At 39.4% G+C, this 27441-nt stretch overlaps 1 protein-coding gene across 2 annotated transcripts in view; it reads left to right on the top strand.

Annotated features, from left to right (window-relative positions):
• Positions 1-27441, top strand: part of HEPHL1 (hephaestin like 1) — an 88840-nt gene that overhangs the window by 44038 nt on the left and 17361 nt on the right. For both annotated transcript variants that reach the window (XM_044258303.1, XM_044258302.1), the window contains 4 exons: positions 4993-5206; positions 10333-10472; positions 13342-13482; positions 16796-16902. In XM_044258303.1, the coding sequence (XP_044114238.1) occupies positions 4993-5206; positions 10333-10472; positions 13342-13482; positions 16796-16902 (602 nt within the window). The remainder of the gene's footprint in view (positions 1-4992; positions 5207-10332; positions 10473-13341; positions 13483-16795; positions 16903-27441) is intronic.

Raw genomic sequence — 27441 nt, 5'->3', positions numbered from 1 at the left:
AAATTCCTATCTTCAGTCACACACTCTAGAAGAAATTGGTTGCATTTGGGCACTTCAACGCATACAGCCTTGGTTACAGTTGGACAATCCTAACTATTTTATTCCAAACACACAGTATAAAGATTAGAGATGTATCTAGAATGACACAAAGCAGAAGTCAAGTCCTCCAAACAACCTTGCCACACAAATCCCAGGAGAGTGCTCTTGATTCATTCCCAGGAATGATTTGGCCCCAAGAAAAGGGGTATTTCTTGTTCTTTAAGGCACACACATTTTATCTGTTGCTCTGAAGAATGAACCAGGCATGGACAGCCCCCTGGATGCTTCCAAGTTATGGGCATGACCTGATTTCCCTTGTCTAGAGACTGATAATAGCCTTTTGATAAGTAACTTGGAGACTTCTCCATTTTCATTCTGTTGAGCACCCTTGGTTTTCGCAGAGGGGAAGGTGCATCGGGTCTGAAGTCTGTTGAGGGCCCATTGAAGTGCCAGTAGTCATACCTTCTCTTAGAGATTCCCAAACTAATTACATAATTGGGGCATTTTTATAAAAGATACAGGGCAACTCATGGCAGCATATGCTACCTGTCACATGAAACATAAAGATAGCAGATGCTGTGGGCACTCAAAATATTTCTCCAAGCCAACATTTTCATTAGTTTTTAAAAGAAACTGACTCTTGATCCTGACTCCAGTCATGATCTCAGGGTTGTGAGATTGAGAACTTTTCGGGCTCCTGCTCAGTAGGGAGTCTGCTTGAGGTTCTCTCTCCCTCTTCCTCTGCCCCTCTGTCCCCCTCCAAATAAATAAATGAATCTTAAAAAAAAAAAAAAAGAAAGAAACCAATATGCTACCCAAGACGAGTACTTGCTGACTCTGTGTCCTCTATGAACTGATGTCTACTTCTTTATTTCACACTAGAAGTGCAGTTTCGATGCCCCTCAGTGTCATTGGTTAAAAACTTATGGCTTGTGCTTCAAAACTTTTGTCCAAGAACTGCCTGAAACTAGGAGCTCCATCCCTCCCTTATAGAGTTTGAGGATTTAACCTTTCAACATTGGTATAATTAATCAGTTATGAATCACCCAAGCCAAGGGATGGCTTGGACACAATTATTTTTTAAAATATGCTCTTCGAGATCAAAGATGGGAGAAAAGGGAAATGGTTTTAATCCATAGAAACTGACATTCTAAGCTATAGCTGGCTGGAATAATTTTAGGGACTTGGTTAATTATTCCAGTGCCAGAAATCTGCGACTGCTTAATAGCTTGGTCATTTCACCAATTCCTATCCCATATCCACAGACCAAAAATAGTGCCCAAAATATGAGTAGACTAGGCTGCAACTCAAATATTTTTCCTTTGTTCTTGTTTTTTAACCACTTTATTGAGATATGACTGATAAACAAAAACCTATAGGTATTTAATATATACAAATCAATGAGTGATGTTGAACATCTTTTCAGGTGCCTGCTGACCGTATATGTCTTCTTTGGAGAAATGTCTGTTCATGTCTTCTGCCCATTCTTTAATTGGATTATGTGTTTTGGGGATATTTAGTTGTATCATTTCTTTATAAATTTTAGATACTAATCCTTTATTGGATATGTCATTTACAAATATCCTCTCCCATTCAGTAGGTTGCCTTTTAGTTTTACTGTTTCCTTCACTGTGCAGAAAACTTTATTTTGATGTAGTCCAGTAGTTTATTTTTGCTTTTGTTTTTCTTGCCTCAGGAGACATATCTAGAAATGTGTTGCTATGGCTGATGCAGAGAGTTACTATCGGTGCTCTCTTCAAGGATTTTTATGGGATCAGGTCTCACATGTAGGTCTTTAATGCATTCTGAGTTTATTCTGCATATGGCGTAAGAAAGTAGTCCATTTTCATTCTTTTGCACGTTGCTGTCTAGTTTTTGTAACATTAGTTGTTGAAGAGACTGCCTTTTCTCATTGCATAGTCATTCTTACTTTCTTGAAGATTGATTGACCATTTGGTTGTGGGTTAATATCTGGGTTTTGTATTCTGTTCCATTGATCTCTGTGTCTATTTTTATGCTAGCACCATCCTGTTTGATTACTACTGCTTTGTGATATAACTTGAAATCTGAAATTGAGATACCTCCAATTTTTTTCTTTTTCAAGATTGTTTTGGCTTTCTGAGTGTTTGTGGTTTCATATAAATTTTAGGATTGTTTGTACCAGTTCTGTGAAAAATACCATTGGTATTTTGATAAAGATTGTATTAAATCTGTAGCTTGTGTTGGGTGGTATAGACATTTTAACGGTATTTGTTCTTCTAACCTATAAGCATGGAATGTCTTTCTTCTTTCTTGTGTCATCTTGAATTTCTTTTATCAGTGTTTTATAGTTTTCAGAGTACAAATCTTTCACCTCTTTGACTAAGTTTATTCCTAGATAGTTTATTGGTTTTGGTGCTTTTGTAAATGGGATTGTTTTCTTAATTTCCCTTTCTGCTGATTTATTCTTAGTGTATAGAAATGCAACAAATTTCTGTGCATTGATTTTGTATATTACTGAATTCATTTATCAGTTCACATAGTTTTTTGGTGGAGTCTTAGGGTTTGCAAATCAAAATTGCAATGAGTAATTGTACCTGTCATACCTCTCAGAATGGCTAAAATAAACAACATAAGAAACAAGAAGTATTGTCAAAGATATGGAGAAAAAGGAACCCTCATGCACTGTTGGTGGGAATGCAAACTGGTACAGCCACTGTGGAAAACAGTATGGAACTTCCTCAGAAAATTAAAAAGAGAACTACCCTAAGACCAGGAATCACACTACTGGGAATTAACCCCAAATACAAAAATACTAATTCAAAGGGATACATTGTCCCCTATATTTATAGCAGCATTGTTTACAATAGTCAAACTATGGAAGAAGCCCAAATGTGGTTAAGGAGGATGTGGTAATATATACAATGGAATATTATTTAGCCATAAAAAGAATGAAATCTTGCCATTGACAACAACATGGACAGAGTTATAGAGAAGTGAAATAAGTCAGAGAAAGACAAATACCATATGATTTCACTCATATGTGGAATATAAGAAACAAAACAAAGGAGCAAAGGAAAAAAGGAAAGGAAAGGAAAAAAAAAAAAAAAACGAGAGAAAGAGACAAACCAAGAAATCAACCCTTAACTACAGAGAACAAACTGGCGGTTACCAGAGGGGTTGCAAAAAAAAAATAAAATGATAGGAAAAACAAACAGCTATTTATGCATCTAAAAAAAGAACAAATTGATGAGTTGGGAAGTAAGTATACATCTGTGAAGCTGTCACCACAAAACCTTAAACTCCTCTTCATTCTTAGAGAAGACAATTCCTGCACTAGCAGAAAACATGATGAACAGGTGAATAATGGGCTTTCTGGTGAACACCACACCCAGTGGGAGCTCTTCCTTTTTATTTATTTATTTGTTTGTCTGTTTATTTATGTGACCTTTTTTAATTTTTTCAATGTTCCAAGATTCATTGTTTATGCACCATACTCAGCGCTCCATGCATTACGTGCCCTCCATAATACCCACCACCAGGCTCACCCAACCCCTCAACCTTCTCCCCTCCAAAACCCTCAGTTTGTTTCTCAGAGTCCACAGTCTCTCATGGTTTGTCTCCCCCTCTGATTTCCCCCATCTCATTTCTCCTCTCCATCTCTCAGTGTCCTCTGTATTATTCCTTATGCTCGACAAGTAAGTGAAACCCTATGATAATTGACTCTCTCTGCTTGACTTATTTCACTCAGCATAATCTCTTCCAGTCCTGTCCATGATGATACAAAAGTTGGGTATTCATCCTTTCTGATGGAGGCATAATACTCCATCGTGTATATGGACCACATCTTCCTTATCCATTCGTCTGTTGAAGAGCATCTTGGCTCCTTCCCCTCTTTCCACAGTTTGGCAATTGTGAACATTGCTGCTAAAGGGGAGCTCTTCCAATGTCTGCCCTCGGAGCGTCTTCTGGTTTCACAAAGACCCTTCCTGATGAGGGTCCTGCTTAGGGCGAGGGGGGTAGAGCACCCACTGAAACAATGGGTTCTTCTCATTCTCAAGGGGTAATTTGCAATACTTTGATTTGTACAGCATGATAAAAGCTATCACTGTGCGTTGGACATGGGTAATGAGACTAATCACTGATCCCTTGCCTCTAAGAACAGAGTCTCTATGAAAGGAAGGGAAGAATTATTGATTCAATAACTCCATTGACAGTTAATATCTTCCAATAATTTTATTTTATATAACTTTATGGTGGGTTCCATTAAGATATATCTACCTGATGCCAATCTAGAAAATTGCATCAGTTTACAAAATTACGTAATTCTCAGACATGATTGCTGGCATTATGTAGGGAAATCTAGTTGATTTTCTTTTTTTTACACTTGGCATTATGTTGACCTACCACGGTAATGAGAGCCTCCTTTGTTCAAAGGTTTAATGAATAATAATAATAGCAATAATAATAATTTAATAGTAATACTTTACATGTGTATTTCACTGTATGTAGTTTATGAAATCCTTTAGGGCAAAATACATGATTTCAAAAATGTGCCCTAATTTAATTTAGAATATTAATCTTATAGGTAATTAGTTCATTTTAAACTGGGCTGGGCTAAGATAATCATACCTATTGGTGACTTTCCAGGAGCAACTCTCTTCTAACAGGTGTGTACAGTAGGGAAGACCCAGAGAAATGATCTCTTGGTAGCAACTTTGCAAGTTTTCATTTTCAATTCCAGATGAATTTTAGATGGTATTTCCCACCCCACCCCCCCGGTAAGTAAATATATTCACAGTGGTTTATTCTCCTTGGAGTCTGGCTGGAAAATACAATATAAAATTGGTATTTTAAAGATCCATCTTACAAGTTATTTTCTTGGGGAAGGGAATGCTGTAGATTGCTAGCAGACCAAAGCCACAACTGGAACAGTCGAGTTCCCTGCACAACTCCAAGCTGTTTCTGTTTCAGGTATTTTCAGGCTATTTTGTTCCACCATGCACCACTTCGTGAGAGGCATGAATCAGATCTATGAGGTCAACAGCTGTGGCAACAAGGACCCTTCAGAGCAGCCATATGGGATGATAAGAACCTTTTACATCGCTGCTGAAGAGGTAGAATGGGATTATGCCCCTAACAAAAACTGGGAGTTCGAAAAGCAGCACTTGGACGCAGGAGGGGAAAGGTACCACGGGCAAAGCCGCCAAGTCTCTTGGGTGGGGTTGCACATGCTCCGTAGACATTTCTCAAGTGGGGACACCTAACATTGCCCTGGTTTTGTCTGTACAACTCTGGTGGACAGAGACTGTTATTGTGAGCACAAAAGAGGAGGCAAGCTGCGGGTCTGCCTCCCGGGAGGGGCGTCTGAAGTCATTTGGGGGCAAACCCCGCAGGCTCAGGGCATCCCCTGCTCGCGGTGGCTGGTTGCAAGTGTGGCTGTCCCAAGCATGTGTGTGCCTTTGAGAGAGCGCCAAGCTTGAGAGGGTTAGGGAAAAGATGCAGATCCCAGTAACAGGGGGACTGTGAAGACAAAATGGTACAGAAGGAGGCAGAGGCGAGGTGAGCAGGTAGCAGGTAGATTGAGGACCACAGGGAAAGAGGCTTCATGGGATGGGAAACAGCCTAGGAGCAGGTAGGAGGCATTGCCTTGGCAGAGATCCCGAAATTAAGATGGACAGGCTGTACCCAGAGAGTTCCCAAGACTGACCCTCCCGGGAGAGTACTGTCAGCCAGCGCTAAGCACCAAAGGGTCCACAGGGCTGGAGCATGGCGTGGTCCTGTGAGCTCTGGTGCCCTGCACTCACTTCCCCTGTGTGCAATGGGGTAGAGTCAAACAGGGTATAGAGGCATCTGCCAGCTTGGACCTGTAGACCTCCTCCCCCAAGTTCATACGCTTCACTCAGAAACAACCTGCTGCTTGGGTATTTCCTGCCCCATATACAGACCAGGAGATTCAGTGCAGAAGGTTAAGGCTAACCGCTAGTCATGGGTCCTAGAATTGAACATAGACCTTTTGAAAGACAGATCTGTGTTCTCACCACGAAGCCATGTTAATTTGCATGTATTTGTTCCTCTTTGTTCTGTATTATCACCTCCCCGCCCCCCTGGCCCCACTAATTCTTTTTTGCCATGCCACACACAAATCCTCTATACCCAGCTGTTCTGATCTTAACACGTCTTTTTTCCTGTTCTTACTTGTTGGCCTGTTTTGAGGGTATAGACTCCTGGAAAAGAGAGTAGAACAGCGTCACCTTATGGATAAATGAAGAAATGAAATGACTCTTCCCTTCTAAAAAGATTTGCCTCAGGGACAGGACAATTTAAAATTTGTTCCCATAACTCACCAACCCAATTATTAAACCAGACACTCCTGTCTTGCAAAACCAGTGTTGCCGATACCAGCTCCTGACTGATGCTGGGGCAGTGGAAAATGAAACAAAGAGTGATCCAGCCTTTTCTAAAATGATGATGTTTACTAAAAGGCTGCTAGAACTAAAGAAATAATGGCATATCAATTTTGTGGTATGTATATTCTTAGCCCATGAGAGTGTAAGAGACATAGCCATCATGATTTTCTTGAAACTTAGGGTAATTTTGGTTTTCCGACCATCTGCTCTCCAGACTGGCAGGAGGCGGCAGCCTCAGTCTTCTGGGATTTTCTCCCAGGAGACAGAGATAGAGGGTGCTGGCTGTGTTTGCCCTCTGCCCTGCCACTCAGAATATTGCCCATAAATAAATGAAAACAAAGGAAAATGAGAACCTGTTCACATATTCAAAGTGCAGTGGATCCATAGAGAGTAACAGTACAGATGGAGATGACCGGGCCTCCAAGAGGCACATCTGGGGCACCTCTGCAGCTGGGAGCCCAGGGACAAATGCCCCTTTGCCCCCCAACTCTTATGTCTCTGCCTTTTGAGCCAAAGCCTTGGGAGGAAGCACATCTGGTTTCCATACCACCTGTCAGTGTGGGTTATCCTTGAGACATTCCTTCATCCTGGTTCACACAGACTCTCTGCCTCACCTTGGGGACCCAGATACCTTCCCCTAAGGGCTTTCTCAGAACACACTGAGAAGGCCTCGGGATCCCAGAAAAGCAACCAGCAGGACTCATCAGCGCAATGACAGGGTTTGTGCTGTGGGAGAGAATTCAAAATCTGAGAGAGAGCTGCTCTAGGGAAATAAAGCTGTATTCCTCGGACTCCTGAACTTGTGGACTGATAGGCATTTAATTTCATCAGCGTGAGATTTGAGACAATAACAGCCATGTATGGAGTGCCCACCATGTGCCAAGCATTTTGTTAGGGTTTTTAAAAAACCCTATCTCCTAGTGACCCTCACAATGTCCTTGACCCACTTGGGCAGCCTCAGCCCAGCATCTCAGCTGACATCCCAGCAAGACAGCAGAAGAGCAAGCGCTTATATGGTGCTCGGTGTGTGTCTGGTGCAGGTCTTTCCTGAGCTCAACCCACAGCCTCCCCACACCTGTCCCGGGAGGCCAATGCATTGTCATGACCCCACTTTGCAGACCAGGAAAGCTGACAAACAGTAAAGCATGGCTCCAGAGGCATCTGGGTCACTACCGCAATGTTACTAGGACTCTCAGAAAATCAAAGTAGAAGAAAAATTCTCTTCCCTTGGAAAGCAGGTGGTCCAGATTGAAGACGTACATGTCTTTCTTTGTTAAGCATCTACTGTATCTAGGCATTGTACCCAGTGTTGTTATACGGTGTTAAAAAGGACAGGTGAGTTTCCTTCCCACTCAGAATTCATGGCTCATGGGGAAGACATGAGACCAAGCATAGGTGATCACTATGAGAGGGGAAGTGCTGGGCACAGAGGGAGCCCACAGCAGGTGTGCATGGCCCCGTGTCGGGGAGAGCTAGGGAGAAAGCAGGTGGCCAGGGAGATCTTCTTTGAGGAAGCAGTCTTCGTCCTGGGACTTGAAGAATAGGCTAGTTGAAGAGGTGGCAACTGTGTTCTTGACCCAGGGGAGAACACTTGGAAGGCCTAGAGGTGGGAAGCACACATGGAGCTTGAGAGAGAATGTTCAGAACGACCAAAACAGAGAGTATGTGGTGCCAGTGAGGGAAAAGGAGGCTTGGGAGGTCGGCGGAGGCAGATAGTGAAGGGTTGTGAGGAATTTGGGCAACTGGGCAGTGGGAGGCCAACAACAGGTTTTTTCATAAGGATTCACTTGGTTGAATGTACAGGTTAGGATCACTCTGCCTATAGTGTAGAAGAGAGAGGGAAGGGAGGAGTGTGAGAGGCACATAGAATGACCGAGAACAACCCAGTTTACACAGGTAAGTGAGGTAGGTGGCTTAGGTTGGAGTGCAGGCAGTTTAAGGGAGGGAAATGGACATACCATGTTTTATAGGTAAAAGTGATAGAGATTTTTTCCCATCACTTGTGACCATCTTGGTGGTGGATTAAACACATAGTTGACCCTTACTTGCAGACTCCATGTTTGTGAATTTGCCTTCTTGCTGAAATTTATTTGTAATACCAAAATCAATTTTTGTGGTGCTTTGGGGGTCATTTACAAGGATGTATAAAACAGCAAAGGATTTGCGTCATCCGATGCGCCCATTCCCAGCTGAGGCCAGACAAACAAGGCATCCCTCTGCCTCCTTGTTTCAACTTTCAGTGTAAACAGACATCCTCTTCGTGGTCCCTTTAGTGCTACTTTTGTGTATGGATGTGTGCTTTTTTGACTTAGCTGTTTAAAATGCCCCCCCCGCAGAGTAGCACTGCCTAGTGTTCTCAAGTATGAGAAGGCCGTGATGTGCCTTGCAGAGGAAATACGTATTAGATAAGCTCCATTCAGGCACGAGTTACAGTGCTATTGTCATGTGTTTAAAGTCTATAAATCAGCAATACATATTGAATAAGATGTTTTTGTTTTTTTAAGATTTTATTTATATTTTTGATAGAGATCACATGTAGGCAAAAAGGCAGGCAGAGAGAGAAGGGGGGAAGCAGGCTCCCTTCTGAGCAAAGAGCCAGATGCAGGGCTTGATCCCAGGACCCTGAGATCATGACCTGAGCTGAAGGCAGAGGCTTAACTCACTGAGCCACCCAGGCGCCCCTGAATAAGATGTCTTTAAACAGCAACACACATAAAATAAGGATATTTATTAATCAGCCAATGAAAATATTGTGACCAGAGTTTTGAAGAAACTGGGTTTGTTTGTTTGTTTTTTGGAAGGTTGGAGAGGTGGCTTTTCCTCTATCCTTCAGATTCTTCTGGCTGGTCTAAGAATTAAATTGACATGAGAAAATCAAATTTATGGACACAGGGAGAATCCACATAAACATGAGAGATTCCAAACAGGCAAAACTCGATATATAAGGAGAAGGGGGAAGGAGTCTGGGACTTCCAAGGAAAGGAGAGCAATTCATAAGAAGATGAAAGAGAGTAAATGTTAGGTAAAGAAATGTTGGCTGGGCAACTCAGAAACAAGGAGACAGAGAGAATTTTAGCAAACAGACTTTGCTAAATTCCTCCCTGTCTCCCACCTCTAGTTCATATTATAATGTAGTTATAATGGGATTGGGTCCTCTACCTAAATACTTCTAGGCAGTTAGGGGGAAGGTCAAAGTTTTTCCTGGACCTTTTGGGTCTCAATTGTTTCCAGCTCAAAATAATCCACATGCCAAAATGGCATCTCTTAGGGGCATTCTTTGTGAACACCTACAAAACCCAACCTTGGATTTCCTCCAGCAGCCATGGTTCAGTACTCATTATCTCAGTGTTTGAGGTCACTTTCTAGAACACAATTCCTGTGAATAACAAAAATCAACTATGCCTATATTTGTATGTGTGTATATGCACAATATACAACCCAGAGTCTGGCCTGAGGTCTTTAAAGTGGAAAAGTAGAATGCAGAATGATACACATGAAATCTGAAGGAATTCAGGGTGATAGAGTGTGAGTGTGCACATGTGTACAGGCATGTGCATGTGTGTGAAGTTAGTTAGTCCCAACAAGCAACATGCCATCTTATGGGAGTCTCTAACTAAGGTTGGCCCCATGGAGCATGCTGCAGGACTTTGCAACGATGGTCCCCAAGAAGTAAGACCAGGGCCAGAGCTGGCCTGCTCCCATCAAAACCCCCTGAGGTGCTTTCAAGTGCAGATCCCTGGCCCCACTTCCAGAAAGCCTGGTGCAGAATTCCAGCTCCACAGGGAGGTCCTGATGGCAGCCGGGTTTGGGAAACCCTGCTCCAGAGTACCCCTGAGTCACTCAGAAGCACTCAAGCGTTTTCTACCTCCTGGCAACTTTAATTTCTGATGTTTCTACTTTACAGACATGGAGATATATTTATGAACCACACTGAAAACTGGATTGGCTCTCAGTACAGGAAGGTGGTTTACAGAGAATATACTGATGGAGAATTTGTGGAGATCAAAGCCCGACCGCCACGAGAGAAACACCTGGAACTCCTGGGTATGGCATAGATTGCAGGCATGCACTGCCAGCCCCAAGAGTGGCCTGAGAAGGCACAGCAGGGACAGAGCAGCCTGACTGCATTGATCCAAGTGTGACATCTTCCTGTCTTCCCATTGTCAGGGAGCACATTCATTCAAAGAATAGTCAACCAGATGGCCAGATAACATGCAAACAGCCATCCATATCACCAGGGTTGTCTAACCAACATCTGTCACCCTCAAGTCCCTTTCTCATCCCTCTGCTAAGCCAGGACATTTTAACTTGGAATAATTTGATGCCTCAGAAGAGCAGGCAGAGTATTTGCATAATTTCTTCAAGGTCCTGGATTCTCCATGCACAGAGCCGTAATAACACACCATAAAAACAATTCAACCCAAAGAGAAACCGCTTACACGAGAGGAACTCCAGGTGAAAGGCCTGGTTTGAGTCCAGAAGGCCCTGAACTTGGTCTTCTCAGGAACTCCTGGGCCTGTCTGAAATCCTGGACTGCCTAACCTGGTGATCACATAAGCTCTTCGAGTTCTTCTTCCCTGCTTTCACCTGGGAGTTGCCAAACCTGACCCCATCACAAAGATGAGATCTTTAGGCTGAGGGCTAATCTAGAGGACTCTCTGAAATCCATTCCCCCCCCCTTTTTTTCTTCTGTTCTCATTTTTTTTTTTAAAGATTTTATTTATTTACTTGACAGAGAGAAATCACAAGTAGATGGAGAGGCAGGCAGAGAGAGAGAGAGGGAAGCAGGCTCCCCGCTGAGCAGAGAGCCCGATGCGGGAGTCGATTCCAGGACCCTGAGATCATGACCCGAGCCGAAGGCAGCGGCTTAACCCACTGAGCCACCCAGGCGCCCCCCTTCTGTTCTCATTTTTAAATGCACAAGGTGACATATAAATAGTATGGCTTTACACAGTACTTCTTTTTTTTTTTTTTTTAAGATTTATTTATTTATTTATTTATTTGACAGAGAGAGATCACAAGTAGGCAGAGAGGAGGAAGCAGTCTCCCTGCTGAGCAGAGCACATGATGCAGGGCTTGATCCCAGGACCCTGGGATCATGACCTGAGCCGAAGGCAGAGGCTTTAACCCACTGAGCCACCCAGGCACCCCCACAGTACTTCTTAATATTAAAAAAGGCACCAAGATAGCTAGCTTGATAAAGTATTACATGCCCCACCCATCTTCTCCACACCCTGTCTATCAACAGTGGCATGCGAGCTTATTTGTGACACTGAAGAGTCAGCTGCAGTGATAACATTTCTTCCTTGGAGCTGTGTATGTCGAATGAGCTCCAGGAAAAAAGCTCACTGGTCCTGCCAACAAGAGCAGGTTGCCTCTCAGAAAGTCCCAGTTGGGGTCTGCTCAGTAAAATGACACAAAGCAGTGACACCATCAGGGACAAGCCCAGCAGTGGCTTCCCCCAGAAGAGCATGAGGCCCAACCGCTCATTTTCTGCAGGTCAGGGACAGGCCTGTGCCCCTGAAGTTCCAAAGGGCACAGGGCAGGCAGCCCTTTGCTCCTTAGGCTCCTGGTGGCCTATCAGGCCCCAAATCAGAAGACATTCACTCTCGCCAGTACAGCAGGTCATGTGGAATGAAAGCAGTAATTAATGACAAATAATTATTTTAAATCATGCATACACTTTCCCCTCTCTGGAACTATACTCAACTTCGCAGTTTAAAAAACATGCATTTCTTTTCTAGCTTTAGCATGAAAAAACAAAATAGCGTTTTTTTCAGACACTTCCTGATTCACACTAAATGTTTTCTCCCAAAGGTAAAAATAGTCCAACAAAATTCCAGATTTATTTAGGACTCTAGTAGTCTTCTCAGAAAAGCAACTAAAACGATGGGTTGAATTGAAGAGTGGATGGGTGCAGTCAGACCCCTTACCGTGAGCGTAGCTCTCTATGAAAGTAGAATCCTGGGAACACCCAAGGATGCAAAGAAATCCCCAAGGGCCATAGGATCGGGTCTGAAGTGATTCCAAAATGGGATTCTGTTAACATCGTCCTTGAAGCGATGCCACATGAAGATGCTGGTGTGTATGGCGCTCTGTTACTGTGGGGCAGGCGCTGAGAAAACTGCTTTTGTGCGAGAGGAAGAGGCCCCTAGTGTAGGCAAGGGGCATTGAAGGCATGCCTTTCTGGCAAGGGTGTGGGCCTATTTCTGCTGGCACGCAAGCTGACTGCTTCCAACAGAAGCGTGCACGTGGGATTGCTGGAGAGAGCATGTCTCATCAAGGTATCCAAGTAGTGTTGGACATGCATGAGTGAAATCATTGTATTGATCATAAATCAGTACACAGGTGTTTCAATTTTGGTCTTACCTTCAAATCTCTTTCATATACAATATTTCATTGGATTCTCATTATGGTTTTTATTATTGATATATCCACTTACCAGATAATGAGCAATTTCGGACTTGTCAAAGGTTACATACAGAAGCATTACAATGGAAAGTCACCTTATCATGTGTATATATGGCTTTTCCTGGAGACCGTCTCCGCAGCAGTAAAAATTTCAGTATTTATTGAGCACTTCCCGTGTTTCAATGCCCTGAAATAATTTATTATTTCATTTAATCCTTACTATATCTTTATGAGAAAGGTGATATTAAACCCATTCCATGGATGAGGAAATTGAGTCAGGCCGGTCCCTTATGCAAGGTCTCTCAAATAAGTGAAGGAAACGGGATTTAACCCAGGTTGGTCCGACTGCCAAACCCTACACGGGTATTTCATATGACATATATTGCCCTCTAAAGGAAGAAGCTACGGTTAGCTTTATTTTGCTAAAAACTAAATGCATATATATTCCTTCGGTGTTGAACAGAGCAACGATAATGCTCACAGGCTTGTGCTTTGCCTTTAGGCCCAATGGTTCATGCTGAGGTGGGTGACTCCATCCTGATCATATTTAAGAACAAAGCCAGCCGGCCCTACTCCATCTCAGCCCAAGGTGTTGCAGACATGGAGAGCGGAAAGCAGCTCCAAGCATCTGTCACAAAGCCAGGTAAGTTACATGGAAGATCTGCTCCATGCTGATAAGGACACTGGACTCAACTCTCTTCTGAACTTTTCTGATCTTTGAAGGCTCTTGGAAGGCTCATCTTAATGCCAACATGTTTCAGTCATCACATAGTCACTCTTAATACAGGATCATCATTCATCTAATGACCAAGTAGTTATGCTGTTTCTAGGCATCCATTAGGGACCTAAATGCGTAGTAAGACATAATAATAGCTGATACATACTGAATGTCATCTTTTGCCAGGTGCTACGCTATATTTGAAAAAAAAAAACAAAAAAAATTCATTTTCCTTATAATAGCCCAACAAGGTAGACACTAACATATGTCATTGACTTTGATACCTTTGATTAGAATATCCATCATTATTTTTATCTGTTACTAAAAAAAAAAAAAAAGAACACATGGTTAATTAGACCTTAGCATGCCGCTGATTGAAAGATGCATCTTGATTTCAGTTATGTTAAAATGTAAAAAATGCACATCCTACAATTGAGGGAATTATTATATTGTTATGTCCATTTAACAGATGACTGAAGAACAGAGGGGTAAAGAACTTGACCGGATCATACATTAGTAACAGTGAAACCTCAGTTTGTTGGACTTAAAACCTCTGCTCTTAGCCATACGTTTCTTTTGAGTTGCTTAAAATGAATTTGGAAGAAAAAAAGACAAACAAGATGAACCATTTTAGTAGTAATGCAGATTATGTCTAATGAAATTCTAAGTGGTGAAGAGTTTCAAGAATGTATCTGGGAATGTTTACAAAAGTTTCAGAGAAGGAAAATCCATAAAGATTGATTGATGATTGATTGATTGATTCAGAGCAAATAAAGTAGTAGTTAGGGAAAGCTTTCTAAAAGAGGTGGAACTCTACCTGGGTTTTAAAATATATACTGAAGGGAGAGAAGGTCTCATACTTTAAAGAGCTTCCCATAACGTTTACACAGTTGAAATGTGGTTGTAGTAAATGTCAAGATCCTCTGTGACCTTCAGTTATGAAATTGAGAGCAATCATAAGAATAATTAGAAGGGAATTATATTCCATTTTACTTCTCATATATATATGTATATATACATATATATATAATACTAAATACTATAGTAATTGCAATAAAGGTCATATAAACCTGTAAAATGTTAAAGATGCATAGAAGGAAGAAGAGAAAACAATCTAATGCATCATGAGAAAAAATTAGCAAGATATTCCTATAAGGATGGGGTTGAGGAAAAGAAATCTTCACTGGCCACAATTCCAACCTCTCTTGCTGCTCCACACCCCACACTTCCCCCAATTCCTAAATCTGTCTTTGCTGCTTCAAGAAATCTCTCATGAATATTCTAAATGTCTGTCTATAGGGAGATACTCAAACGCATTTTGGACTATCCCTCTGATGAACTATTACACAGCCATTAAATGATGTTTAAGAAGGTTTTAATGACATGGGAAAAACTTGTGGTATCATGTTAAGCAAAATACAGGTATAGAACAAAGGTTAAAAAGGAAATAAACCAAAATATTCATAATGGTTGCATCTTTGAGATGGTATTTTAAGTAATAGGGTGATGCTCATTCTACACCTTCACCTTGTTTGTACTTTCTACATTTTCTGTATTGGGTGTCTCACTTTTATGAGGAGGGAACTGGTTTTAGTTGGGTCAAAAAAGCAACTAAAGTTATTCATTTTTGATGGCAAAAAGTGACTCGAGAGGGAGGAAGAAGGTGCCAGTCAGGCTTGGGGAAGGGCTCCGACAGGGCTGTGGGCCAGCTGAGGTGAGCCCTCACAGGCTGCTATGCCCTACTATGGTAAGGGACATAGTTCTTCTGTGCTGACTGGCCTTCTAAGTGTCCTTAATAGGGTTATGGGGGTAGAGGGAAGAAGAGAATCCCCACAAGGGTCTCTGTCTGACAAGGTTGAAAGACTTGGGAGAGCCCAGAGATGGGGGCGGGTAGGAGGAAGAAATTAATTTCTTGCACAAAATCCAGACAGGTTGGAGAATGGTTAATTCAGGCATTCATGAGATAAACAAAGCAATCCCTCTCAAATTTCTTCTCCTTTTCCTTCTTCTTTTTCATGCCGCCACTCGACATACATGTCCTGAACATCTTCTTTGTTTAGAACTGTGCTCCTCAGAGGGGTGAATAATGGATCATTCCAACTTTAATATCTCCCCTTAACCACTCGCATTGAGGACGCTAAATATCAGTGGTTTTTCTTGTAATTAACAAGGCAGAGGGGCTATTATGAAACGTAATGAAAACTAGACCCAAGGTTATATTGCTAACCTACCAGTGGATCAGCAAATATGGAGGAGTGACATACAAGCATCATTTTTGTTTTGCCTTGTGGCTTGCACTCAGCTATAGGCTGTATGTCCAGATGGGGAGGGATGGGACCTAGACAGTTCAAAAAGAGATAGCAATTTTTATTTATTTATTTTTTTGATTAATTATTTTTATTAACATATAATGTATTATTTGCCCCAGGGGTACAGGTCTGTGAATCGTCAGGTTTACACACAACACAGCACTCACCATAAAACATACCCTCGGCAATGTCCATAACCCAACCATCCTCTCCATAACTCCCTCCCCCAAGCAACCCTCAGTTTATTTTGTGAGATTAAGAGTCTCTTATGGGGGCGCCTGGGTGGCTCAGTGGGTTAAGCCTCTGCCTTCCGCTCAGGTCATGATCTCAGGGCCCTGGGATAGAGCCCCGCATCGGGCTCACTGCTCAGCAGGGAGCCTGCTTCCCCTTCTCTCTCTCTGCCTACCTCTCTGCCTACTCATGATCTCTGTTTGTCAAATAAATAAAATATTTTTTAAAAAAGAGTCTCTTATGGTTTGTCTCCCTCCTGATCTCATCTTGGTTAATTTTTCCTTCCCTACCCCTCAAACGCCCCACTCTGCCTCTCAAATTCCTCATATCAGAGAGATCATATGATAATTGTCTTTCTCTGACTGACTTATTTCAGTCAACATATTACCTCTAGCTCCATCCACGTTGTTGCAAATGGCAAGATTTCATTTCCTTTGATGGCTACATAGTATTCCAGTGTGTGTGTGTGTGTGTGTGTGTACACACCACAAGGAGATAGCACTTTAAATGTGGCTTTCATTTGAGACTTTAACAATGTGATTATCTTGCTAATGTATGTGAGTTTATTTGTGACTCCTCTGCAAGGTTCTGGGTCAGCCACAGGGCATGCATAGATGTGGTGCCTGGCGTTCATTTGTTGTAGCATATGTATGAATGAACATTTATTAACTAGGTATTTTATTTTATTTAATCTTCAGGAGAAATAAACACCTACAGGTGGAATGTCCCTAAAAGATCTGGTCCAGGACCAAATGACCCAAATTGTATTCCGTCAGTTTACTATTCAACAGTAAACTTTGTGAAGGTAAGACTGAGAAAGAAACCAAAATGCTTTAAGTAATATGGCTTTAAATCAATTATTCAAGTTATCACAACTTGGGTGTAATGGTTGAGAGCAGAAATTTCGAACTATGGCCATGCACATTTGTTAACATTGTCTATGGTTGAGTTGAGTGGTATTAAGAAAACAAAATTCAAATGAGTAAATTTTAGAGGTCTCATTGGCTTTATTCAACAATTCATGATTTGGGCAGCTTCCCTTCTACAGATAGAAAGGATCTTTGAAGAACTGTCCAAAATGAAAGACTTGTATAGGCAGAAGGGGGCAAAACAAGGAAGTTACTAGCGAAGAGTGGATTCTTTATGGCAGGGTCACCTTCCTTTAAGGGATAGCAGGGGTCTGTCAAGCAGATTACCTCACTAGTGCTAGTGATTGACTAGTTTAAGATTCTGTTCCTGGGAGAGATTGAAACTGGAATTAACCCAGGAAGTAAGTCTTGGTTTGGTGATATGGGTTTAGCACAAGTGACTCCATTACATGCCTGTTGTCTTTTTTTTATATATATATTATTTATTTATTTGACAGAGATCACAAGCAGGCAGAAAGTCAGGCAGAGTCCATAGTCTCTCATGGTTCACCTCCCCTTCCAATTTACCCAAATTCCCTACTCCTCTCTAACGCCCCTTGTCCTCCATGCTATTGGTTATGCTCCACAAATGAGTGAAACCATATGATAATTGACTCTCTCTGCTTGACTGATTATGGACTCTGAAAAACAGTCTGAGGGGTTTGAAGTGGCGGGGGGGTGGGAGGTTGGGGTACCAGGTGGTGGGTATTATAGAGGGCACAGCTTGCATGGAGCACTGGGTGTGGTGAAAAAATGATGAATACTGTTTTTCTGAAAATAAATAAATTGGGAGAAAAAAAAACTTAAAAAAAAAAAAAGAAAAAAAAAGAAAGTCAGGCAGAGAGAGAGGAGGAAGCAGGCTCCCCGCTGAGCAGAGAGTCCGATACGGGGCTCGATCTCAGGACCCTGGGACCGTGATCTGAGCCGAAGGCAGAGGCCTTAACCCACTAAGCCACCCAGGCACCCCTGTCATGATGCTTTTTGTTGAATCTCTGTGGTATTCATAGGTCACAGATTCAGGTTTACATTTCTTAAGTTGGTCATTCTCTTCATTCTTTTTTCAATGTTCCACTCTTCGCAAGACCATTTGCTCATTTAGCAGCTATGAACATGCATTTCAAGCTTTTGAAGGAATACAGTGCACCGGGGAGACTACTGTGATGATTATAAGCAGAACAATCCCCACTTTCTGGTGTGCACTTTGGATCCAGGATCCCCAAGGCAAACCAATCAAAATAAAATAAGTCAAAGAAAGACCAGGTTGAAGGGGTCACTTTCTAAAGCCAAGTGGCTTATTCAGTGGTTTTGTGTATCTGAGTTTCAACTTCCCAAGAAATGCTATCCAGGTGCAAGTGGTGGTGGCCACAGCACAAACACCTCCTTGTTCAGCTAAAAGGTAATAAAAGGCTATCGTATGATCCAGGACAACTTTGGCCTTGCAAAGATGGGAACTGCTCGTGAGATCTTTTTGTAATTGGGGCTGATCTGATTCAGATAATCAGAAGAATGTAGGGGGGCAAATGTGCTATGATTTGTATATGCATTTGTGTTTAACTGAACAAAGTACTGTCATAACTAGAGAAAGGAAAAACAAAGCATGGATATTCTGACCATAAAAGTTGGACTTTGTAAGTGATTCCTAAGTGGTGGTGGGGGGGGTCAATTAAGAATAGAAGAAAAACTGGTCACAGGGTCTTTAGCATCATAGTCTTTGATGACAAATCCAGCAGTCTGAAACCTTAACCCCGCCTTAACAAGGGCCTGGAAGATATAGATGATGGTGTTATCTTTCCAGACCAATGCGAGTAAAGGAAAGAAAGAGAAGGAAGAGTTTCATGTTTAGTTAAAGTATGAAGCTTTGATGTGGTATCTTGGATGGAAACAGTCTACCTCAACATAGGCTATTTCTTTAATTTGATTTGTAAATCTCCAGCGTTTGTACAGAACCAGATGACAGGTAGAGCCTTCTTCAGCTCAGTAGTCAGGAACACTTGATAAGCACTTCCCTTGAGCCTCAGTCTTACAAAAATATCAGAGTACAATAATAACTCTCTGTGAATAATTAAAGACTTTAACATTATCCATGGTTAAAGGTATAATAAGAGTTCATTATCATGGAATTCACAAGGAAATTTGGTTATTTCTGTAACATACAACATTTTAAAAATAATAATTGGAATTATACTGATAACATGATATTAGGATGTATCAAATTTCTAGGAATTTTATACAATTTCTAGAACATTTATAATATGTATCTGTACACATATAATATAAAGAAGGCTTAACATTACTTCTTATTTCATAATGTTTCCCATGTGATTTAATGTATCAAATTAGTGCAACATCTCTCTCCTAATAAGGAGAGAGGGCAAATCTTTTTTTTTTTTTTTAAAGATCTATTTATTTACTTGAGAGTGAGAGAGGGTGAAAGGGGAGGGGCAGAGGGAGAACCCCAAGCAGACTCCCCACTGAGTGTGGAGCCTGATGCATGACTCAGTCTCATGACCCTGAGATTACAACGTGAGCCACAACCGAGAGTCAGATGCTCAAGTGACTGAGCCACCCAGGTGTCCCAAGAACAAATCTTTTTAAATATTCCAGGGACCCTCTCAAAATATCTTAAAAGTTGGTTCATGGCCAAAAAAACTCCATTTAAAATTCGATTCGGGGAAAGTTTCTCAAAAATATCAAAAGTTTAATACTTGGCCAGGGGCTCCTGGGTGGCTCCGTTGTTCAGCACCTGCCCTCGGCTCAGGTCATGATCTCAGGTTCTCAGGATCAAGCCCCATGTCAGGGTCCCTGCTAGACAGGAAGCCTGCTTCTCCCTCCACTCCCCCTGCTTGTGTCTCCTCTCTCAGTGCCTCTCTCTCTGTCAAATAAATAAATAAAATCTTAAAAAAGAAAAAAAACTTGGCTAAATAGGATCATAGTTTGCTGTGAAACAGTAAGTTTCCATTTAACCAGAGTCGTAAGTCTTCACAAGGCAAATACAGAATGCTAAATAGTTCTAAGAAAATCTTAGCTCTTTTAGTAGAGAAGACTCAGTTCTCTCACATAATCAAGGACTTGATAAAGACAACATTAAATACAGAATATTATTTTGGTAAGACAGAATCTTTGTTTTCTAGGCAGATTACTTCAAAGGTAAAACACATACACACACAACCATTACTATTGTTTATCAAGAGCAAACCAGTCATCTAAGAAAACTTTGTCTTTTTAACAGAGAGGAAACCAAGTTCTAACTTCATACCAGTGTATTTTTTTTAAAGTGTGATTAACATACTATTAGTTATAGGGTACAATATATTGACTCAACAATTCTATGTATCACTCAGCGCTCACCACAATAAGTATTATTCACCACCTGTCACCCTACAACATTATTACAACACTATTGTAATAATGTTTGTGATAATATGTATGTAACATTTCTTATGCTGTAGTCTTCATCTCCTAGATTTATTTATTCTATAACTGGACTTTAGTTCCTCATAATCCCCTTCATCTAGTTCACCCAACCCCCTCCCATTGCCTCTCTGATAACTACCAGTTTATTTTCTGTATTTAAGGGTCTCAGTTTTTGTTTATTGGCTTATCTTTTCTTTGTTTCTTTCTCTGTTCATTTGTTTTGTTTTTTAGATATTTTATCTTACTTTCCAGAAGTGAAATCATATGATATTTTAATTTCTCTGACATATTTTTCTTAGCATATTACCCTCCAGTTTCATCCATATTGTCATAAATGATATGGTCTCACAAATCCTTTTTACAGGCCTAGATGTGTGTGTGTGTGTGTGTGTGTATGTGTGTGTATTCTTCTTTATCTTCTTTATCCATTCATCTATAAATAGGCACTTGGGTTGCTTTCAAATCTTGATTATCATGAATATGATGCAATAAACATAGGGGTGTATATATCTTTCTGATACCCAGTAGTGGAATTACTGGAACATATGGCATTTCTGGTTTTAATTATGAGGAACCTCCTTACTGTTTTCCACAGTGGTTGCACTAATTTACATTCCCACCAATGGTGCAAGAGGGTTCGTATTTCTCGACATCCTCACCAACACTTGTTATTTCTTATCTTTTTGATTCTAGCCCTTCTGACAGTTATAAGGTAATATCTCGTCGTTGTTTTTGCATTTCCTTGATGACTAGTGATTTTGAGCATCTTTCATGTGTCTGTAGTCCATCTGTATATCTTCTTTGGAAAAATGTCTACTAAATCCTCTGCACATTTTTAAATTTGATTATTTGCTTTTTGGTATTGAGTTGTTTAAGTTCCTTATATATTTTTAAAATTAACTCCTTATTAAAGATAATTTGCAAATATCTTCTCCCATTTAGTAGGTTGACTTTTCATTTTGTTATTGGTTTCATTGATTGTATAAAAGCTTTTTATTTTGGTATAATTCCAATTTTTTATTTTTTGCTTTTGTTCCCCTTACCTGAGAGATATACCTAGAAAATTGTGCTCTGGCAGATGTCGAGATTTTACTGCCTGTGCTCTCTTTAAGGATTTTTATGGGTTCATCTCACATTTAGCTCTTTAATCCATTTCAGTTCATTTTTGTGTGTGGTGTAAGAATGTGTCCCAGTTTCATTCTTTTGCATGTAGCTGTTTGGTGTTCCCAACACCATGTATTGAAGAGACTGTCTTTTCCCCTTTGTATATTTTTCCCTCCTTTATCATAGATTAATTGATCATATAATCATAAGTTTATTTCTAGTCTCTCTATTCTGTTCTATTGATCTATGTCTCTATTTCTGTGCCAATATCATACTAGTTTGATTACTACAGCCTTGTAATATAGCATGAAATCTAGGATTGTGATATCGACAGTTTTGTTCTTTCTCAACATTGCTTTGATTTGTAGTATTTTGTGGTTACATACAGTTTTTAGTTCATTTGTACTAGTTCTGTAAAAAATGCTATTAATATTTTGATAGAGATTGTGTTGAATCTGTAGGATAGGTAGGATAGACATTTTAACAATATTTATTCTTCTAATCCATGAGCATGGAATACCTTTCCAGTTGTGTCATTCCTGGTTTCCTTCATCAATGCTGTATAGTTTTCAGAGTACAGGTCTTACACATACTTGGTTAAATTTATTCCTAAATATTTTGCTCTTTTTTGGTACAATTGTAAATGGGATTATTTTCTTAATTTCTCTTTCTACTACTACTTCATTATTAGTGTATAGATATGCACCAGTTTTCTGTATATTAACTTTGCTTTCTGCAACTTTGCTGAATTTGTTTATTAGTTCTAATAGTTCTTTGGTGGTGCCTTTAGGGTTTCCTATATGTAACATCATGTGATCTGTAAATAGTGACAATTGTACTTCTTCCTTATCAGTTTGGATGCTTTTTATTTCTTCTTCTCTTCTCATTGCTATGGCCAGGGCTTCTGGTACTATGTTGAGTAGAAATGGTGAGAATGGATTTTTTTTTTTTTTGGTCTTGTTCATGATGTTAGGTTCATGAACTAACTCTGAACTTTGTTCAGAGTTTTTATCATAAATTAATGTTGAATATTGTCAAATGCTTTTTCTGCATCTATTGAAATGATTATATGGTTTTTATCCTTTCTCTTATAATATGATATATCACATTGATTGATTTGCAAATATTGAACCATCCTTGCATTCCTGGAGTAAATCCCGCTTGATTGTGGGGAATGATTTTAACTTTAATGTTGAATTCTGTTTGCTAACATGTTAAGGATTTTTATATCCATGTTCATCAGAGATACTGGGATGTAGGTTTTTGTTTTGTTTTGCTTTGTTTTATAGTGTCTTTGTCTGATTTTGGCATCAGGATAACATACAGATCTTGTCCAATTATGAACCCATGGCAGCCTTAGGCAGGCACCTCAACAGCACAGGGACAAAACCTCCCTGTGCATCCATAGCAGACAAAGCAGATCCTTGCAGCTTACTTCTTTGAGGGCAGACACATTTCTGCCACAACAGTACAGGGCACATAGCCCACATAGGAGACACCCCTGTATCACCTGGTTCTGGTGACCAGGGTATGCTAAAGGACCTCTTCTACAAAGGCCACTACTTTCAAGAGCAGGGATGTGGTTGGCTTCCCTACTACATAGAAACAAACACAGTGTTAGACAAAATGAAGAGACAGAGAAATATGGGCCAAATGAAAGAATAAGACACAATCACAACAAAAGAGCTAAATGAAATGAGATAAGAAACATCCCTAATAAAGAATTCAAACTAATGGTCATAAAGATACTGGATTTAAGAGCAGAAGAACTCAATGAACACTTCAACCAAGAGATAGAAAATACAAAAAGGAACCAGTCAGCAATGAAGAATTCAATAACTGAAATTAAAAATATATATATATACACTACAGGGAATCAACAACAGATTACAGGATGCAGAAGAATGGGTCAGTGATCTGGAGGACAGAGAATGGAAAGCAACCAAGCAGAAAAATTTTTAAAAGAATAAAAAGAACAGTAAAAATGAGGATATGTTAAGGAAACCCAACGACATCAAACATGATACTACTCACATTATAAGGATCTCAGGGGAAAAAGAGAAAGGGGAGATGAAAATTTAATTGAAGAAATAATAGCTGAAAACTTCCTAAATCTGGGGAAGAAAACGGACATCCTGAACTAAAAAGCACAGAAGCTTCTAGTAAGATAAGGAAGTCCACAGCAAGACACATAATAATTAAAATGGCAAAAGTAATGATAAAGAGGGGATTTTAAAAGCATCAAGAGAAAAGAAAATAGTTACATACAAGGGAAACTCCATAAGGTTCTCACCTGGTTTTTCAGCAGAAGCTTCCCAGACCAGAAGAGAGTGGCGTGATATATTCATAGTGCTAAAAGGAAAAAAAACCTGCAACTAAGAATACACTACCTAGAAAAGTTATCATTCACAGTAGAAGGAAAGATAAAGTGTTTCCCAGACAAACAAAAGTTAAGAAGTTTATCACCATTATACAAGTTTTAGGAGAAATGTTGAAGGAAATTCCTTGAATGAAAAGAAAAGGCATAACCAGAGGAAAACTCTGAAGGGAAAGACTTTCACAGGTAAAAGCAAACATATATTATAGGTAGTAGACTAATCACTTATAAAGTCAGTGTGAAGGTTAAAACGGAGAAGTAGCAAAATTGATTATATTTCCAAAAATTAGCCAAAGGAAACACAAACTAAAAAGATGCAAAATACAAAATCGTATACATTATATGTGGAAGGCAGTAGAAATGTATTGCTTTTAGAATATGTTTGAATTTAAGCAACCATCAACAACATAAACTGCTATGTACATAAGATATCATATATAAATGTAATGGTAACCACAAATAAAAAACCTACAATTGATTTGAAAAATGAGAAAAAGGAATCCAAACAACACCAAAGAAAGCCATCAAACTATAAGGGAAGAAAGGAAGAGAAGAAAGAATATAAAAGAACTAAAAACAGCCATAAAACAGTTAACAAAAGGGTAATAAGTACACACCTATCAATAATTTCTTAAAATATAAATGTAATAATGTTCCAATTAAAGACATAGGGTGCCTGAATGGATAAAAAAAAAGACCCATCCATATGCTGCTTACAAGAGATTCACTTCATACCTAAAGACATACAGAAACTGAAAGCAAACAGCTAGAAAAGCATACCAAGCAAATAGAAGTGAACAAAAAAAAAGGATAGGCAATACTTATATCATATATATAGACTTTTTTTTTTGGACAGATATATAGACTTCAAAAGAAAGACTCTAGTAAGTGGCAAAGAAGGTTTTTACACAATGATAGAGGAAACAATCCAACAAGAGGATAAAATAATGTAAATATTTATGCACTGAACATAGAGTACCTAAGTAAATAAAGTAACAGACATAAAAAGAGAAATTGACATAATACAATAAGAGTAGGGGACTCTAGTACCCCACTTACATCAGTGGATAGATCACCCATACAGAAGATCAACAAGGAAATGGTGGCTTTGAACAACAAACACATTAGACCAGCTAGAACTAACAGATATGTACAGAACATTTCAAACCCAAACAGCAGAATACACATTCTTTTCAAGTGCACATGGAACATTCTCCAGGACAGATCACATGTTAGGACACAAAACATGTCTCAATAAATTTAAGAAGATTGAAATCGTATCAAGCATCCTTTCTGACCACAACTATATAAAACTAGAAGTCAAGTACAAGAAAAAAATCCTGAAAAGAATGCAATTACATGGAGGCTAAAAATATGGTACCAAACAATAAATGAGTCAATCAAGAAGTCAAAGAGGAAATACAAAAAATAAATGGAGACAAATGAAAATGAAGTTTCAATGGTCCAAAATTTTTGGGATGCAGCCATAGCAGCTTTAAGAGGGAAGTTTATAGCAATACCTCAAGAAGCAAGAAAAATCTCAAATAATTTACGCTTACCCCTAAAGGAACTAGAAAAAGAACAATGACCAACACTAGTAGAAGAAAGGAAATAATGCAGATCAGAGTAGAAATAAGTGAACTAGAGACTAAAAGAAAAATAAGTAAATAGAAAAGATCAATGAACCCTGGAGCTGGTTCTTTGAGAAGATTGACGAAATTGATAAACCTTTAGCCAGACACATTAAGAGAAAAAGAGATTTCAAATAAAATCAGAAATGAAAAAAGAGAAATAACAACTGACGTCACAGAAACATAAAAGATTATAGGAGGATATTATGAAAAATTACTGGAAAAATTGGACAACCTAGAAGAAATGGATAAATTCCTAGAAACATATAATCTTCCAAAACTGAATCAGAAAAATAGGAAATTTTAACAGACCAATTGCTGGCTATGAAATTGAATCTGTAATCAAAACACTCCCAACAAACTAAAGTCTGTGAATTCACATGTGAATTCTATGATACATTTAAATGAGAATTAATATCTATTCTTCTCAAACTATTCCAAAAATATAAGAGGAAGGAAAACTTCCAAACTCATTCAACAAGGTCAGCATTACCCATATATTGTGTACTTTTGATATTAAAATTTTTTTACTTAAATTTATTATAGTCTGAGCCAGCTCGACTCACATAAAATTTCTTTCCCAAGATTCCCTTCTACAAACCTTCTACAACTTCCTTTTTTACATCTAAATTTTGTCCTTTGCTCTTCCTCTTCCTTATTCTGAAATAAGGAATCAGCCTCACTCTAGGACAAGATTACTTTCTTTTCCCTCAACAAAAATGCATCTCCATTTCTCATACCTTCTTTTACCAAAAACACACAGCATAGTTTCCTTACAAACAGTGTCATTTCCTTTATTGTTTCTAGTAGCTTGAATATATTGAATTTTTAACCATTAATCACCATAATTTCTAGTGAAAATAAAAAAGTAAACAACTGTTAACTGTCTTTTATACTAGCATTCTGTGGTTTGACAAATTTATAAATGCATTTCAAAATTTATAGAAATATATTCTACCTCATAGTAAATTTTTCAATGGGGCATACAACTTCTTTATTAATAAACCCAAATATTTTAAGTTTCTTGTTCATAAAAAGTAAAAAAAGGTAAGTAAACTCATGTTCAGTAATTAGCATTTCTGTATTTTATCTGGAAATGATCTAGATATTAAGTTATTATTCACCGTTTCATTTCACTTAGCAAAACTCTAAAGTTTTAAGTTATCAAAAAGATGTGAGGAGACTATTTAAGTAGACATACCATAAAATACCACTATTGCTTAAAGGTTCACCTAAGTATCACCAGCATTTTTCAGAGTTAAACAGTCCTAAAATGTGTATGGAAACACAAAAGACCCTAAATAGCCAAAGAATCTTGAAAAACAAAGCTGCTGGTACCACAATTCTGGACTTTGAGTACTATTACAAAGCTGTAGTCATCAAGACACCATTGTACTGGCACAAAAAACAGACACATAGATCCATGGAACAGAATAAAAAACCCAGAAATGGATCCAGAACTATAAGGAACTAATCTTTGACAAAAAAGGAGAGAGTATCCAGTGGAAAAAAAGACAGTCTCTTAAACAAATGGTGTTGGGAAAACTGGACAGCCACATGCAAAAGAATGAAACTTGACCACTTTCTTACATTATACACAAAATTAAATTCAAAAATGGATGAAAGACCTAAATGTGAGACTGGGAACAATCAAAATCCCAGAGAACACAGGCAGCAACCTCTTTGACATCATCCGTAGCAACTTCTTACTAGATAGGTCTCTGGAGGCAAGGGAAACAAAGGCAAAAATGAATTGCTGGGGTTTCACCAAAATAAAAAGCTTTTGGGGGTACCTGGATGGTTAGTTGGTTAAACATCTGACTCTTGATTTTGGCTCAGGTCAGGATCTCAGGATTGTGAGATTGAGTCCCCCCATCAGTCTCCATGCTCAGTGTAGAATCTGCTTGAGA

The sequence above is a fragment of the Neovison vison genome, chromosome 7, assembly GCF_020171115.1.
Source record: "Neovison vison isolate M4711 chromosome 7, ASM_NN_V1, whole genome shotgun sequence".
NCBI classification, from domain to species: Eukaryota; Metazoa; Chordata; class Mammalia; order Carnivora; family Mustelidae; genus Neogale; species Neogale vison.
Note: the sequence above shows the minus strand (reverse complement) of the source record. Positions and strands in the feature narration are given on the sequence as shown.